At 40.3% G+C, this 16,481-nt stretch overlaps 1 protein-coding gene across 1 annotated transcript; it reads left to right on the top strand.

The window, feature by feature from the left end:
* Positions 1-1,463: 1,463 nt before the first annotated feature.
* LOC133053605 (eukaryotic translation initiation factor 1A, Y-chromosomal-like) lies at positions 1,464-16,172 on the top strand. Its single transcript, XM_061138157.1, has 6 exons — positions 1,464-1,479; positions 3,271-3,354; positions 10,216-10,319; positions 11,293-11,343; positions 15,109-15,190; positions 16,078-16,172. Exons 1-6 carry the CDS (start codon positions 1,464-1,466, stop codon positions 16,170-16,172), a joined length of 432 nt encoding a protein of 143 aa, XP_060994140.1.
* The last annotated feature ends 309 nt before the right edge of the window (positions 16,173-16,481 follow it).

Here is a 16,481-nt window from a genome sequence, read left to right as displayed (position 1 = left end):
GGGAAATCATAGTATTGTTGATCAAATATCAATAAATAATTAATAGTATAAATAGAAAATCATAAGTTCAGGAAACTTGAAGACCACAGGCTGGAAATGGTCTTTCACACAGTTTTGAGAGGAGGCTTAGAGGCAGACGCAGGGGCAGAGCCAGTACATATACAACCTTCTTTAACGCAGAAACTATATGTAGTGAAACACATAACTTGTGAAAACATTCCTGATAATCACAAAGAAAAAAACAAACAAACAAACAAACAAAAAACACGCCAAACAAACAGGGATTGAAAGCAAGAGATTGTAGCGTTTCTCTAGGCAAGCATGTGGAATCACTAAAGTTTCAATTCCCATATTCATCTTAACCATCTAGGGACCCAAAGACCCAAGCACAGAAATGCTTCATCTTGTTTTTCCCATCCGGAGTTTCTCAAGCATGCACTGCTGATGGACAACTGCAGTAGATTTTGACGTCTTTCCTTAAGTCGATCAAGAGTGACTTTTCTTTAGTGGTTAAAGCACATGGACAATAGTGGTTTCTCACGTCAAAAGGTAGGGCGTCTTGCATAAATTAGTTCAAGTGAAGTAACACGTAGTCCCGAATGTTTCCTCATACTTAAAATAGGTGAAACTATGCATCACTTCATCACTATGAAAAACAATCCTGAACATTTTATTTCTGAAGAGAAAGTTTTTGATATTTCTAAATTTTATTCTTTATCCATTTATTTTGTTTGTTTACACTAACTTTAAACTTTATTCTACCCATCTGACACTGGATACGACATCTGGATACACCAATCTTGGTGGACCTAAGAGAGGGGTCTGTAATGATCCTGGGCTCAATCTTTTGAGAGACATCTATACCCTTTCTCTTTAATTCTTCCACCAGTGTACTATGTACCATATTTCTAACAGAAGCCTCCTGGTGGAATTTGTTTCTCCAAGAAGGAAGACAACACATACAATTCAAACAAAGAAACGATCAGAGAGCAAATGGTCAAGAGCACTTATTACAAAATAGCAAAAGTCTACTCAGTAGCTTGAGTCAGCTCAAGCGGTTTCTATTTGGGGAAATGCATGCGGTCTCCACTATATTGACACATCTCGCTCAGCGCAGTGTTCTCCAAAAATCTATACCTGTCTACTGCAATCTGTCACAGCGTCCCTTCACATTGTTGAGTGCCAGGAAGTCAGTGGGTTTGGACTACACGTGCTCCGTAGGGCGGAAGAGAATGTGCTTGGAGGATAGGCCCATAGCGTCAGAGGCGGGGAAAGTGACGTTAACCACGTGACACTGGCTGGGTCGCCATTTTGCTGCTGCTAGGCGTGGCTGCGCTCCGATTTCTCGCGCGAGTTCTCAAGTCGGAGTGTGTAGGTTAGCTCCTTGGAAACCTCGGAGGATTACCTGCCAGCGGCAGCGGCACCGGAAGCTGCTTGGAAACAGTGAGCCTGCCGTTGCAGCTATGCCCAAGAATAAAGGTAATGACTCGGCTTCCCGGCACCAGGGTCTGCTCTGCCGCGGTCAGTGGTAGTTTCTCCATTGTGTGGTTGGCTGAGGTCTTTGAGCGGACTCCACAGTCCACAGAGGAGCTAGGAAGCGGCTCCTGCTTCCTCCCGCTCTGTAGACAGAGCGGGATAATTTCCTCTCCGCTTTTGTCAGTTTTACACGGAGCTGAAAATACGATTAGTTTTGGATTCATGCCAGTTTAACTGCAGGCCGGTAGTAAACTGGCAGAAGGCTACTTTCGGGCAGCTGAGGCTTCGTCCCTGAGGCTTTCATCCCTTCCGAAGACTCTCCCTTAGCTGTTGTTTGTGACACACTGATTCTCTCTTTGGGTCTAGTAAATACTTGTCAGTAGTTTACTTTGTGCGCGGTTGACTACTGGTGAAAAGACTGCTTTGCAAACACGGAGGCAAAACGCTGTTGCACGTTTAGGTTCATGTCTGCCAGTTTACTTTCTTCTGCCTGTCACAAACCTTAACCTTCTTTAGAACGCACACATATCCCAACGTGTTCAGCCTTCTTATCCAGTAAAATAGATGCTGGCACTGTGTATTTCTATTTGTCTTTATTCTGAGTCAGACAGTTCACAAATAACCAGATTTGACAGTACTTCTGCTTGTAACTTCCAAAACGGTACTTCTAAACTAACTGAAGCAGAGCCCTGGGACAGTCAGTCCTTGAATTCTCCTTTTTAGAGACCTGAGTTGTTCTTGTGTCATGTTTAATATTCTTGTAATGCCTCCTGGCAAACTGGAACTGCTAGGAGTGAGAATATCTCCTTCAGAGTAGCACCACATTTCACATTGCACGAGAGGCAAACCTCTCTTCATTATTCATTCCTGACACTTCATGTTAGCTCTCAAGGCTTCCTTAAGGTTTGCCACATTGGGTCAAATTTTTCACCTTTGAGTTCAGTGCTCTCTACATTCCCCAAACCAACTGGCACAGCCTTTCTCTAGCAAGCAAATGTTTTCCTGCTAACTATCCAGGCAAACTCTAGAAACCTCTTTTTCATAATGTGTTAGGTAAATTACAAACCACTTCTACTTGTTTTTTTCTAATCTATTTAATTCACTTTTAGCTTACAAATAAGTGTGCATTTGTAACAAGAGAAACAGTCCTTGTTTCCTCCTCTGTTTTTAGGAATGAAGTTTCAGATGCCCACATTGGGTTGTGTATCCTGAAGAGAATAGGACTGACTTTATGAATGCTGACTTAGTACAGCTTGGTGCTTAATAGATGTTCAATACATTTTTGTTAATGTTATCTTCAGTCCAGCCTTGGGTGGCTCCCGTCTTCCTTCTGTGGGACTTTTAAACCAGCTGCTAACGCTCATGCCAAACTGAAGACGTTTCTACATATGATTTTTCAGTTTCCATTCCTTTACAGATATATGGAGTAGTCTCGGTTTATTAATTGGAAAGTAAATTGTGGAAGAGAATGTATAGAATCCAGGTTTAAGTGGAAAGCATGGATAATAAAAATGCTAATGGTTATCTCTGGTAATGTGTTATGTGGTTGATACAGCGATTTAGAAGAACGTCATTGGCAATTTGTAAGCAGCTAATCGGTAAGCAAGTTAGGTTAAATTGTAAATCTCTTTTGAGGTCTGTTAATATTTTCCTGCTATTTAAATGATAACCTGTTTGTTCCCCTGTGTTTTTGTAAAGTTTCAAAGCTTACGTTTGTTTGTTTTACAGTTGAGTTTGTAAACTATTATACAGATGATTAGATTTCAATTTTTATTCACTTTTTTAATCACTTAGGTAAAGGAGGCAGAAACAAGCGTAAGGGTAAGAAGGAGAATGAATATAAAAATAGAAACCTAGTCTTTAAAGAAGATGGACAAGGTAAGAATTCTTTACTTATACCTTTTCTGGTAATGTGAATTTCACAGTTTGATCTGAAACATGTCTTAGTCATAATGCTGAGGAGTTGTCTCATAACTCCCTTGTTTTTTCTTCATCTAAACGATTTTTATCTGCTTATGTGTTTTTCTTTTTGGTTTTTTTTTTGCTGTGCTGGGCCTTCTTTACTGCGCATGGGCTTTTCTTTCGATGAGGACAGCAGGGGCTGCTCTGTAGCTGCAATGCACGAGCTTCCCATCGGGGTGCCCTCTCCACTTGTGGAGCAGAGGCTCTTGGGAGACCAGGCTTCAGTAGTTGCAGTGCATGGGCTCAGTAGTTGCAGCTTCTAGGCTGTAGAGCACAGGCGCAATAGCTGTGGCACAGGGGCTCAGTCTTTGGGAGGCATGTGAGTTCATCCTGGACCAGGGGTCAGACCAGTGTCTGCTGTATTGGCAGGTGGATTCCCTACCCCTGAGCCACGACGGAAGCCCCTCGTATCTCCATCTTTTCCCCATTTACAGTGCCCTATATTTCTCCATAATTTCTGTATTAATTTATTGTACACTATTTCTTTTCTCATGCAGGTTTACAATGTGGCATTTCTGTAAACAAGGTGTCCTGTTTTTATTCTGTGGATAACCATGGTATAAATGACAGTGAATTGTAGTGTTTGGAGCAGAGTAAGCCTGGCTGCCAACATTGAAAATCGCCTACTTTTGCACTCATTTTTCAGTAGACTATGAGAAATCCATGCCAAGACCTCAGCCCCTCAGTACTCCAATGTCACTAGTGCATGATCATATTTAATAAAGTAACAGAATAGTTGACTCTCTCTTACTTGAGTAAGTGCAGACTAAAATAAGAGTAAAATAACTGACTGAAGCACTTACTTTTTCCCCTTTCATATTTAGCTAAGCCCACAGAGGAGATGAAATATGAGTGCAACTCCCATATTTTGTTTATAACTTAGACTCACTAATTTTCAGTGCTTTCTTCTATTCTTTCTTTTGGAACATGCACATTTTCCTCCTAACATTTTGTTTGTTTGTTTGTTTTTTCATTTATTTTTATTAGTTGGAGGCTAATTACTTTACAGTATTGTAGTGGTGTTTGCCATACATTGGCATGAATCAGCCATGGATATACATGTATTCCCCCACCCCAACCCCCGCTCCCACCTCTCTCTCCACCCGATCCCTCTGGGTCTTCCCAGTGCACCAGCCCCGAGCACTTGTCTCATGCATCCAACATGGGCTGGTGATCTGTTTGACCCTTGATATTATACATGTTTTGATGCTGTTCTCTCAAAACATCCCACCCTCGCCTTCTCGCACAGAGTCCAAAAGCCTGTTCTGTACATCTGTGTCTCTCTTTCTGTGTTGCATGTAGGGTTATGGTTACCAGCTTTCTAAATTCCATATATATGCATTAGTATACTGTATTGGTCTTTATCTTTCTGGCTTTCTTCACTCTGTATAATGGGCTCCAGTTTCATCCATCTCATTAGAACTGATTCAAATGAATTCTTTTTAATGGCTGAGTAATATTCCATGGTGTATATGTACCACAGCTTCCTTATCCATTCCTCTGCTGATGGACATCTGGGTTGCTTCCATGTCCTGGCTATTATAAACAGCGCTGCGATGAACCTTGGGGTGCATGTGTCTCTTTGAGATCTGGTTCCCTCCGTGTGTATGTCCAGAAGTGGGATTGCTGGGTCATATGGCAGTTCTATTTCCAGTTTTTAAAGACATCTCCACACTGTTCTCCATAGCGGCTGTACTAGTTTGCATTCCCACCAGCAGTGTAAGAGGGTTCCCTTTTCTCCACACCCTCTCCAGCATTTATTGCTTGTAGACTTTTGGATAGCAGCCATCCTGACTGGCGTGTAATGGTGCCTCGCTGTGGTTTTGATTTGCATTTCTCTGATAATGAGTGATGTTGAGCATCTTCTCATGTGTTTGTTAGCCATCTGTATGTCTTCTTTGGAGAAATGTCTGTTTAGTTCTTTGGCCCATTTGTTGATTGGGTCATTTATTTTTCTGGAATTGAGCTGCAGGAGTTGCTTGTATATTTCTGAGATTAATCCTTTGTCTGTTGCTTCGTTTGCTATTATTTTCTCCCAATCTGAGGGCTGTCTTTTCACCTTGCTGATAGTTTCTTTGTTGTGCAAAAGCTTTTAAGTTTCATTAGGTCCCGTTTGTTTCTTTTTGCTTTTATTTCCAATATTCTGGGAGGTGGGTCATAGAGGATCCTGCTGTGATTTATGTCGGAGCGTGTTTTGCCTATGTTCTCCTCTGGGAGTTTTATAGTTTCTGGTCTTACATTTAGATCCTTACTGCATTGGAGTTTAGTTTTGTGTATGGTGTTAGAAGGTGTTCTCGTTTCATTCTTTTACAAGTGGTTGACCAGTTTTCCCAGCACCACTTGTTAAAAGAGGTTGTCTTTTTTCCACTGTATATTCTTGCCTCCTTTGTCAAAGTCCTCCTAACATATTAAACTTTCTTCTAGGCGGGTCTCGTTACATACAGTTATGGACTTTAGCCCTAAATATTCCATCTCGTAAGAGCGAAGCCTTTCTCCTATGTAACTCCAGTAGCATGGTCACAGGAAATTTAACCTTAGCATTATACTGTCACTTGGTAGGTACTCGGTTCTAGCCCCAGTGCTTGCGCTTAGTCACATCTGACTCTTTTGAGATCTCGGGGACTGTAGCCCACCTGGCTCCTGTGTCCACAGGATTCTCCAGGCAAGAATACTGGAGTATGTTGCCATTTGCTTCTCCACAGGCTCATCCTGGCCCGGAAGTCTAGTGCGTTGTCTCCTTTGTCTCTTGCGTTTGCAGGTGGATTCTTCATGGCTGAGCCACTGGGCAAACCCCTGTTCAGGAATAGCCAGGAGCCATATGTGGATGTTGAAATGAATTGAAGTTAGCATATTGTTCAGTTCTTGTGCATACCTTTCTCTCAATTGAAAATTCTATTCTCTGTTGTTGAGCTGGTGTATATATAACCACCATAAACATTTGTCCATTTGTTTCAGTCATTTCCAGCACTTCATAACAAAGCCATGTAGTTATTCCTGCATAGTGCAAGTCACTAAACACACAGACACACACACACACACACACGCTCAGGAACAAACACAAATATTTGAAACATGATGTGTTTCTAAAGATAATCTGGTCTTTGACCTTCATATTTTTTCCTTACGTTAGAAGTGTGTTTCAGGGCCAGTCTTTAAATTATCATTATCTTTTCTTTGCTCTTTTCTCCTGTGTAGCAGCCCTGAGTACTAAGCTGGGTTCATGGCCTGTGATGCAAGGGACTGTCCATAGTTGGAATCCCATTTACCTTTCAGGATAATGACAGATGAGACAAGAATCTCTTTGGGGGAGTTGCTTCTCAGTCACTAAGCCATGTCTGTGACCCTTGCGGGACCCCGTGAACGGCAGTACACCTGGGTTCCCTGTCCTTACCATACCCTTGCGTTCGCTCAGACTCATATCCCTTGAATCCTGTCATACCATCCAACCATCTCATCTTCTGTTGTCCTGTTCCCTTCCCCTCCTGCTTTCCCTCCCACATCAGGGTCTTCTCCTTGCAGTCGACTCTTTGCATCAGGTGGCCAAAGTATTGGAGCTTCAGCAGCAGTCCTTGCAGTGAATATTCAGGGTTGATCTCCTTTAGGATTGACTGATTTGATTTCCTTGCTGCCCAAGGGACTCTGAAGAGTCTTCTCCAGCGCTACAGTTGATATACTTCAACTCTTTGGCGTTCAGCCCTCTTCATGGTCCCAACTCTCACATCCATACATGACTCCTGGAAGAACTAGAGCTTTGACGGTACAGAGCGTTGTCATCAAAGTAATATCTCTGCCTTTTAACATGCTGTCTAGAGTTGTCATCGCTTTTCTTCCAAGGAGCAGTTCAGTTCAGTTCAGTCGCTCAGTCATTTCCAACTCTTTGCAACGCCGTGGACTGCAGCAAGCCAGGCCTCCCTGTCCATCAGCAACTCCTGGAGTTTAGCCAGACTCATGTCCCTTGAGTCAGTGATGCCATCCAACCAGCTCATCCTCTCTTGTTCCCTTCTCCTCCCGTCCTCAATCTTTGCCAGCATCAGGGTCTTTGCGAAAGAGTCAACTCTTCACATCAGGTGGCCAAAGTATTGGAGTTTCAGCTTCAAGATCAGTCCTTCCAATGAACACCCAGGACCGAACTCCTTTAGTATGGACTGGATGGATCTCCTTGCAGTCCAAGGGACTCTCAAGAGTCTCCTCCAACACCACAGTTCAAGAGCATCAGTTCCTCAGCACTCAGCTTTCTTTACCGTCCTGTCTCACACATCCATACATGACTGCTGGAAAAACCATAGCCTTTGCCTAGATGCACCTTTGTTGGCAAAGGAATGTCTCTGCTTTTCAATATGCTGTATAGTTTGGTTGTAACTTTCCATCCAAGCGTCTTTTTATGTCATGCTTACGGTCACCATCTGCAGTGGCTTTCAAGGCCCCGAAACTGAAGTCAGCCACTGTTTCCACTCTTCCCTATGTATTTGCCATGAAGTGATGGCACCGCAAGCCATGATCTTTGTTTTCAGAATGTTTAGCTTTAAGCCAACTTTTTCCCTCTCTTCTTTCACTCTCATAAAGAGGATCTTTCCTCAAGGGTGCTGTCATCTGCGTATCTGAGATTATTGAATTTTTTGCCGGCAGTCTTGATTCCACCTTGTGCTTCATCCAGCCCAGCATTTCTCGTGATGTACTCTGCATAGAAGTTACATAGGCAGGTTGACAATGTGCAGCCTAGATGTGCTCCTTTTCCTACTTGGAACCAGTCTGTTGTTCCACATCCACCACTAACTGTTGCTTCCTGACTTGCATACAGATTTCTCAAGAGGCAGGTCAGGTGGGCTGGTATTCCCAACTTTTTTGAATTGTCCACAGTTTATTGTGATTCGCACAGTCAAAGGCTCTGGCATAGTCAGTAAAGCAGAAATAGATGTTCTTCTGGAACTCTCTTGCTTTTTCCATGATCCAGTGGATGTTGGCAATTTGATCTCCGATCCTCTGCCTTTAGAAAACCAGGTTTGAACATCTGGAAGTTCACAGTTCATGTATTGTTGAAGCCTGGCTTGTAGAATTTTGAGCATTACTTTGCCAGCGTATGAGATGAGTACAGCAGTGCGGTACTTTGAGAGGTTTTGGCGTTGCCTTTCTTTGGGATTGGAAAGAAAACTGACGTTTCCTGTCCCCTTGCCCCTGCTGAGTATTCCAAATTTGCTGGCACATTGACTGCAGCACTTTCACAGCATCATCTTTGAGGATTTGAAATAGCTCAGCTGGAAATCCATCACCTCCACTAGCTTTGTCTGTAGTGATACTTCTAAGGCCCGCTTGACTTCACGTTCCAGGATGTCTGGCTCCAGGTGAGTGATCACTCCTTGGTGATTATCTGGGTCGGGCAGATCATTTTTGTGCACTTCTGTGTATTCTTGCCACCTCATCTTAATATCTTCTGCTTCTGTTAAGTCCATACCATTTCTGCCTTTTCTGGAGCCCATGTTTGCATGACACGTTCCCTTGGTATCTCTAATTGTCCTGAAGAAATCTTTTCCATTCTTTTATTTTCCTCTCTTTGCTTGCACTGGTCGCCAAGGAAAGCTTTCTTATCTCTCCTTGCCATTCTTTGGAACTCTGCATTCAAATGGGTATGTCTTTCCTTTACTCCTTTGCTTTTCACTTCCCTTCTTTTCATAGCTGTTTGTAAGGCCTCCTCGAGAGCCATCTTGCATTTTTTGCATTTCTTTTTCTTGGGGTTGGTCTTGCTCCCTGTCTCCTGTACAATGTCACGAACCTCTGTCTGTAGTTCATCTGGCACTCTGTCTATCAGATCTAGTTCCTTAAATCTATTTCTCGCTTCCACGGTATAATCATCAGGGACTTTATTTATATCATACCTGAAAGGTCCAGGAGCAGTCGCCTTTAATATTGTGGCTGCAGTGGCTGTCACTTTGATGTTTGTCCTTAGTAAACCTTTAGTAATGTACCTGCTTTATATTAACTGCCTGTTTCTTTCTCTATTCTGATGCCTGCGTTTGTCATTTAAAGTCAAGAAGACGTCATCCCGTGCTGGCTAATGCTTATGTCAGTGTCTTCAACTGACAGTAGAATCTGGTGGCCTCTTGACTATGCTTAGATAGAATTGTCTTTAAGCATTTGACGCTTTATCTTGAAATACTCTATTAAGGACTTTAGAATAAGCATCAGTGTGTCCTCAAGCAAATGTTCGTTAGTGATCAGCCTGCTGTTGATTATCAGTAGAGTTAATGAGGGAAAGGAGAGGCAAGATTTTGCAAATATGCAGCGTGAGAGGTTGCTAAGCCAGCATGTAGGGCGCAGTCTGAAGTGAGCCACTTTGGTGTGCAGAGGTAGAGCATGCAGTCGTGAAGACAAAGACTGAACTGATTTTCTCAAATTAGTGGATGACTTAAATATACCCAGTAGCGATAGCTTTTCGTGGAAATAACGTTTGTGAATTTGGATCAACTGCTTCACTTTTGTCAAATTTTACTTGCTCGGGAAACAAGAGGATAAGTGCATCAGTTTAGCTGAATGAGACTGTAGACATTGCTTGAGAGACTAAGAGTTCTCCCATTTTTGTGGATAACATTAATATATGTCCCCTGAGACAGCTCTCATTTGTTGTCATACTTGAACCTTTTGTTCTGTTTTAAATTATGGTTTGGTCTAAAGTTAGCACTCACAGTGAAGTTACCAACTTAATCACAAGTGTTGCATTTTTAGGAAAACTGGACAGTATGTTACGGTTTTGTTTTTCTTTTTTCTTTTTTGCCCCTTCCTAAGAGTATGCCCAGGTAACCAAAATGTTGGGAAATGCACGGTTGGAAGCAGTGTGCTTTGACGGTGTGACAAGGATATGTCATATCCGAGGAAGTTTGAGAAAAAAGGTCAGTGTGGAGGTATATTTTCCTTTAGTCCAAAGCTTACCTTTAAAACATTTATCTGTGCTTCCAAGTGACTGAATTTGGTGAATTCTTGAAGACTTCAAGAATAGTGATTTATATGGCAATATAAACGCATAAAATTAGAAAATGCTTGATAACTTTAATACTAGGACTTAGATTTAGAAAGAATGATTTGTGACACCTAGACTGGACTTATGCCAGAAATGTTTGCTCTTGCGGAAACAGACAGAGTCCGTGTATGAACCAAATGGAAATGGTAAGCCGTGAAAGAAAGAAAGAAAGAAAGCAAGAAAAATAAAACACCTGAAGATTATTTTTCAGACAACAGAAGTCTAATTGTTAACTAAACCTAACGTTTGGTCCTGGGTAAGACTTTGCTTTGTGGGAACAGCTGTATGTGGTGTTAGGGACATTTGAAATTGGAACATGGTAGAGCATCATATTTAGTAATTTTGGCACGTTGATTGACCATATTGTTTAAAAGTTCCTTCAACCCTACTTTTTTGGATTAAAAAACAGTTTTGTTCTCTTGAGTCATTCTCTTCCAGTTAGTGGTTTGGGAACCTGAATTGACGTCGACTGGTAACTAGATGACTATATTTGTGTAGATGACTTATTTTCATTTGTTGAAAAGAACTGAAAATGTCCAGAGTGATTTGTGAATAAAAGTAATTCACGTGACAAAGAACTATGCTCTTGTACATTCAGATGCTCTTAGGCATGAGCACACACACAGATAATACACACATACATGCACATGCACACACAACACACACACAGACCACACACACATACACACACACACTCATCTGTAGTTTTGCCATAATTCATTAGTAGATATTTTTCACAGACCGAATGAATTATATTTTTTGTATTAAGTATTGAACACTATTGTTTGCATTGAACACTATTGTTTGCATTTTACATACAATATACCATGAGTTTTCTTTTATAGGTTTGGATAAATTCTTCAGATATTATATTGGTTGGTCTTCGAGACTATCAGGTAAGAATTACGTGTAAGTGTATAATCTTGAATTTAAGAATCATTAATATCAGTATCTAGATGATGCAATAAAATGCATTTGACCTGTTCTAGCCAGTTATGAGTCTCATCCTTCTGGCATCCAAATTTGTTATGATCCACAGTGTTTAAGATGATAGGATTCTGGCTGGCTGACGGTACATGTGTTTTGTGGGAAGACTGGTTGTTTCTTTCTTTATTTTAAATATAATAAGTAATAAATATTCTCTTATAATTTTGGATAAATACTAGAGCTCATCCTTCTGTCCTTCTTTAAAGTCCAGGTGTAGTCAGGCCTCTGTGCTAGGTTTTCAGTGATTCTGGTGCAGGCTGACGTTTTCAGTATTCTGCAGTAAAATGAGAAGGTATCTTCATATTTTATGATATATATTTCACAGAGCTAGATTATTCATTTTCCTTTCACTTGTCTTTTCCTTTAATTTTTGATGGCGCTGAAGCTCGTGGGATCTTAGATCCCCAGTCAGAGATTGAACCCAGAATACATCTGAGGAAGCCCTGAGTCCTTGTCATTGGACCGCCAGAGGACTCCGCCCATTTTGCTTTTTAAATACTTTTGTAAACTACCCTTTGCTGAAATAGAACAGTAGCATATGAGAGTGATTTTCATTAGCATTATTACTCACTAAAAGAAAAATTTAGTAATTTATGTTGGGTTCTCAGTTGCAGTTTTTAAATTTCAAGGTCTCAAATCGCAGTTTGAGAAATCACTGCTGTAAGATGATGCAATTAAGTCAGGCAAAACCTCTAATCTCCAAGGGGGGGTTTTTGGCTTGTAGGAGAAGGGTAAGACATAGACTAGGTGATTTAGAGTGTATGTTATAAATCTGAGATGAATGCTTAAAAAACTACTTGTTAGTTGCCCGCTATGACCTCAGTGTTTGTACTAAGACTTGTGAGACAGAAGTCCTTGTCAAACCCATCACATGTGCCCAATTAAATTTTAAGTGCAATAATTCTATTATCAGGTCATGTTTCTCTCTCTATTCTATTATCAAGTCATGTTTCCTGTAAATAATTAAGATGTGCTGATTTGTAAATTTCAGTCTTCTGTTTCCCTGTTGATTTTTTTGGTGTGATCGTTCTATTAGTGATTAAAGTGACTTTTTTATCTCCACTAGTTTTCTTTTAAAGAATAAGTTTGTCTTGATTCTCTAGTGAAATATTCTTCCCAATTAAAACCACATTATGCACACTGTTTCTTGTCTTCTTTTCACACATGCTACCCGAGGTAATGTCTCTGTTAAGTCCAGCTTGTAGGCTTTCTCAGTCATGCTTTGTATTGCCTACGTATTTTCTGGTATGTGAGCGAACACATTTTCCTTTTTCTTTGTACGTTCCATGTTTGTTCTTGTTTCTGTTTTTGTTGAAAACTCAAAAGTGCAAATATAACATGGTGAGACGGGAGATCCGATTTCTTCTCCCAGGGCTTTTTTCTTGCCATTGTTTGTTGAGTGATTTCTGAAACAGATTGTGTAAGGCATGAATCTTTTCCTTGCCTGTGGCCACTGGATGCTTCTTTATAACATCACAGACAGCCCGTGTTTGAGGTTTCATTAAAAACCAGCAGGCCTCTCATCCTCTGCGTTCAGGCCCTGTGCTTGCAGTGGTATACCTTTGATACTAAGCCAGGCGACTGATAGCTCTTCATTTCAGGCTCGTGCAGAAAATCCAGGTGACTCGAAGCTGAGAGGTTAGGAGCATCCCTGAACTTTGATTAGTGTGTCTTCAGTCTTGATTCCACATATAAATGCGGTCCTACAGTGTTTGCCTTCTCTGTGTGACTTGGTTCTCTTGGCACACTACACCCCGGTTTCATCATAGTTGCTCCAGATGGCAGGATTTATCTGCATTGGATGTTATCCCCTTATTGGTCATAACATTTGCAAATATTTTTACCGATCTAGTACACTGTCTTTTTGTAGTTGTTGTTGACAATTTCCTTTTCTGTGCAAAAGTGATTTAGTGTGATGTAGTTCCACTGACTAGGTTTTGCTTGTGTTGCTTCTGGCTTTGGTGTCCTATACAAAAAGCAAAGTGCAAGAGCAGCACCTGGTAGTTTTGCACTGCGTTCTCTTGCCAGTAGTTTGAGGGTTTCAGGCCTGTGTTTAAATCTCTGATCTACTTCAGGGTAATTTTAGGCAGTTTGTGGTGTAAGAAAGGCGTCCATTATATGTTAAGTATTGTTTTCCGAGTACTGTTTATTGGAGAGGATGTCTTTTCTACACTGAGATCTTGGTTCCCTTCATGGGTTTTAATTGATTGTCTTTGAAAAATTTTATTTCTGAGTGATGAGTTTTGTCCCAAGAGTCCATAGTACTGGTGAAATGCCGGAGACATATTGTTGGGACAGTTGTGTTTAGAAAGCAGGAAGTGTGTGTCCTCCAGCTCTATTCTTCCTCCAGGTTGCTTTGGTGGTTAGGATTGTTTGCGGTTCCATATAGCTTTGTCTCTGAAAATAACTCCTACTTGAATTTCTATAGGAATTGCATGGAATCTGTACATTACTTTGCGTAGTATGGACACATTACTATTATAACTGACTTTTGCATATTGATTTTATATCCTGAAACTTTACTGAATTTTTTTCCTTTGTATGATTTTGTGATCTGGATCATCCATTTATAACCTTGCCATTTTTCATATGTGCTGAGTAAAAATATAGACTCTGTAAATGTGCATCATTTTCATGTCCATTTATTTTAGTTGAACTACATATAACCCCGGAAAGGAATGGAAAAATTGTTAGTTCCCAGTTTAATTCTTTGTTTCACGGGCAGTGTAACCACAATTATATTAATCCTATAAGGGATTGAGGTACTGACTTCAAAGTGATAGCCACAAACAGCTCTTCTGATTTTTAATCTGCTGTGGATAACTGCAAACCCTTGTTACTGAAATCATATTGTAAAGATAATAGCAGCACCCCCACTCTGTGGAAGTATCTTAGTACGTTATTAGCTAATCTCTTCCCTACTGAGTTGCACTGAGACTTTTAACACAATACCTACATGTTTTTTTGTGCACATTATAGTTTGAGAAGTGTTGCTTTCTACTACACTGCAGTTTTATGACTGTGATATTTTCAGTTGCCTTTCTTTAGGCCTTTTCTAGGTTAATTGTAAGCATTCAGAATTGTTTGCTCTGTCAGTGACTGGGCGTCTTTAAAATGGAGAAAAGTGAACTTTGTTAGGGCAGTACTTCACAGGCATATTTGCATCAGAAGCACACAGAAGAGCTTTATAAACACACAAGGACTTCACTCCAAGCCTGTCAGGTTTTAGGAGAATATAGGTATCTTTTTAAATCACCACAAACAATGCGAATCAGTAAGATACTCTAAGAACTGTGGGTGATAGAAAGGTTTCTCTTGGGTAACAATACCACCTTCACTTAGAACTACAGTGTTAGAGAGTGAACAAGGACAGTAGTGCCACAGCACTCACCCCCCCACCCCGCCCCGCCGCCGTGTTTCCTTTTCGTACTTTTGATTCAGTGCATTATATACATCATTTTCCTAGTCTATATTTTATTTGGTCATGCATGCAGACTTCATCACGAGGACTTGTGTGTGTGTGTGTGTGTGTGTGCGCGCGTGTGTGCGGATGATAGAAGGAAGGTGAGAGAATGGTGAGGTTTCACATAAGTGTGTTTATCTGAAAGTAATTTATGAGACAGCTGATGATTCTTTGCATAACCAATTTTGATCCTTCCTTGTTCTTCTCCAAGGATAACAGAGCAGATGTAATCTTAAAGTACAGTGCAGATGAAGCTAGAAGTCTGAAGGCTTATGGAGAGCTTCCAGAATATGGTAGTTATTATCAAAGATTTTACATTTCCCTGTCTTCTCATAGCATTTGCTAGTTAGTGTTTAGGTGAAGCAGTTGTTTCAGGATTCTCCCTCTTTATGTATTTTTACAAATATGCTTCAATACTCTTTAAGTATGTGTTAAATATCAGTATATTAAGAACTTAGTAATGGATTATCTTCCTGCAGTATATTCTTTTGGTGGGGAATGAAAAATTTACGGGCTCTAGACTTTTACATACGAGTTGTTAAAGGAATGCCTCTTAACAATGCTTAAGAGATTATATAGCTGGTTTCAGCTACTCGATGACAACAGTTATGGTACTGGTATTGATTTCTGTGGAGGAGTATTCAGTTTTTCTTCGTATACAGAGTACTGTTGTGGCGTTTTGTGGAGAGTGCTTTTAAAAGATATCCCTTTTATTTTTTAAAGACAAAAGTATTCCTCTAGTAAGCTTGGAAAGATGAAAATACTTCTAGTAACCAAAAAGAGGAAGTGCACTAAACGCATATTTTGAACATGATAGCAATTTTACTTACTCTATTAGAGTGCATTTTATTATCAAGTTATGTGGTTTTAAGTAAGAGTGAAGATTCTGATGACAATTAGGTCGTTTAAGAAATAGTAAGATAATTGGGAATCAGATCAATACTTACTTGGCAGTGAACTTCTTTTACCAGTTTCATTGTGAGTTTGTTCTCTGTGATGTGTTTGCAGTTGGGAAGATTTTTCTTGGAATGAAACTGTTGAATCGAAGTTTGATTACAAGCAGTCTGTTGTACACTTCAGTGTTTTAGTAGTAATCCAGTATTGTTTCTTTAAATAGGCAATTAATCTAGTAACACCTTGATTTTATATTTTTAAGCGTATGCTCTTATTGTATTTTTAGTGGAACTTAGTGACACAGATACCTTTGAAACTGAAGATGATGATGAAATCCAGTTTAAGGACCCTGCAGCTGAGGGTGAAGACCCTGAGGTGTAAGTCAAGGCTGAACCGTGTGTGTGTATGCTTTTTAATGTTTTGTACATGAAAGTAGTCAGATCTTTTACCGTTTTAGGTCTCAGAAGGTTGAACACGTGAATATATATTGAGGCCTATGTATCCTTGAGTTTGAATATTCCTTAATATTCAGAATCCACCATGGCAACCTTTTTAAATTTTCAAAAACTTTATAGTTCTTTGGATCCTTGTTTGTTTGTCTTTTAAATCAGTTAGGTTTGACAGTGGGCACTCCATAATGAGCCTTTATTAAGCAAGGGGGTGTACAGTGATAGTATTAAGAAGTTTAGC

This window comes from Dama dama, chromosome Y (genome assembly GCF_033118175.1).
Source record: "Dama dama isolate Ldn47 chromosome Y, ASM3311817v1, whole genome shotgun sequence".
Lineage (NCBI taxonomy): Eukaryota > Metazoa > Chordata > Mammalia > Artiodactyla > Cervidae > Dama > Dama dama.
The sequence above is the reverse complement of the archived record's forward strand: the minus strand, read 5'-3'. Positions and strand labels throughout refer to the sequence as shown.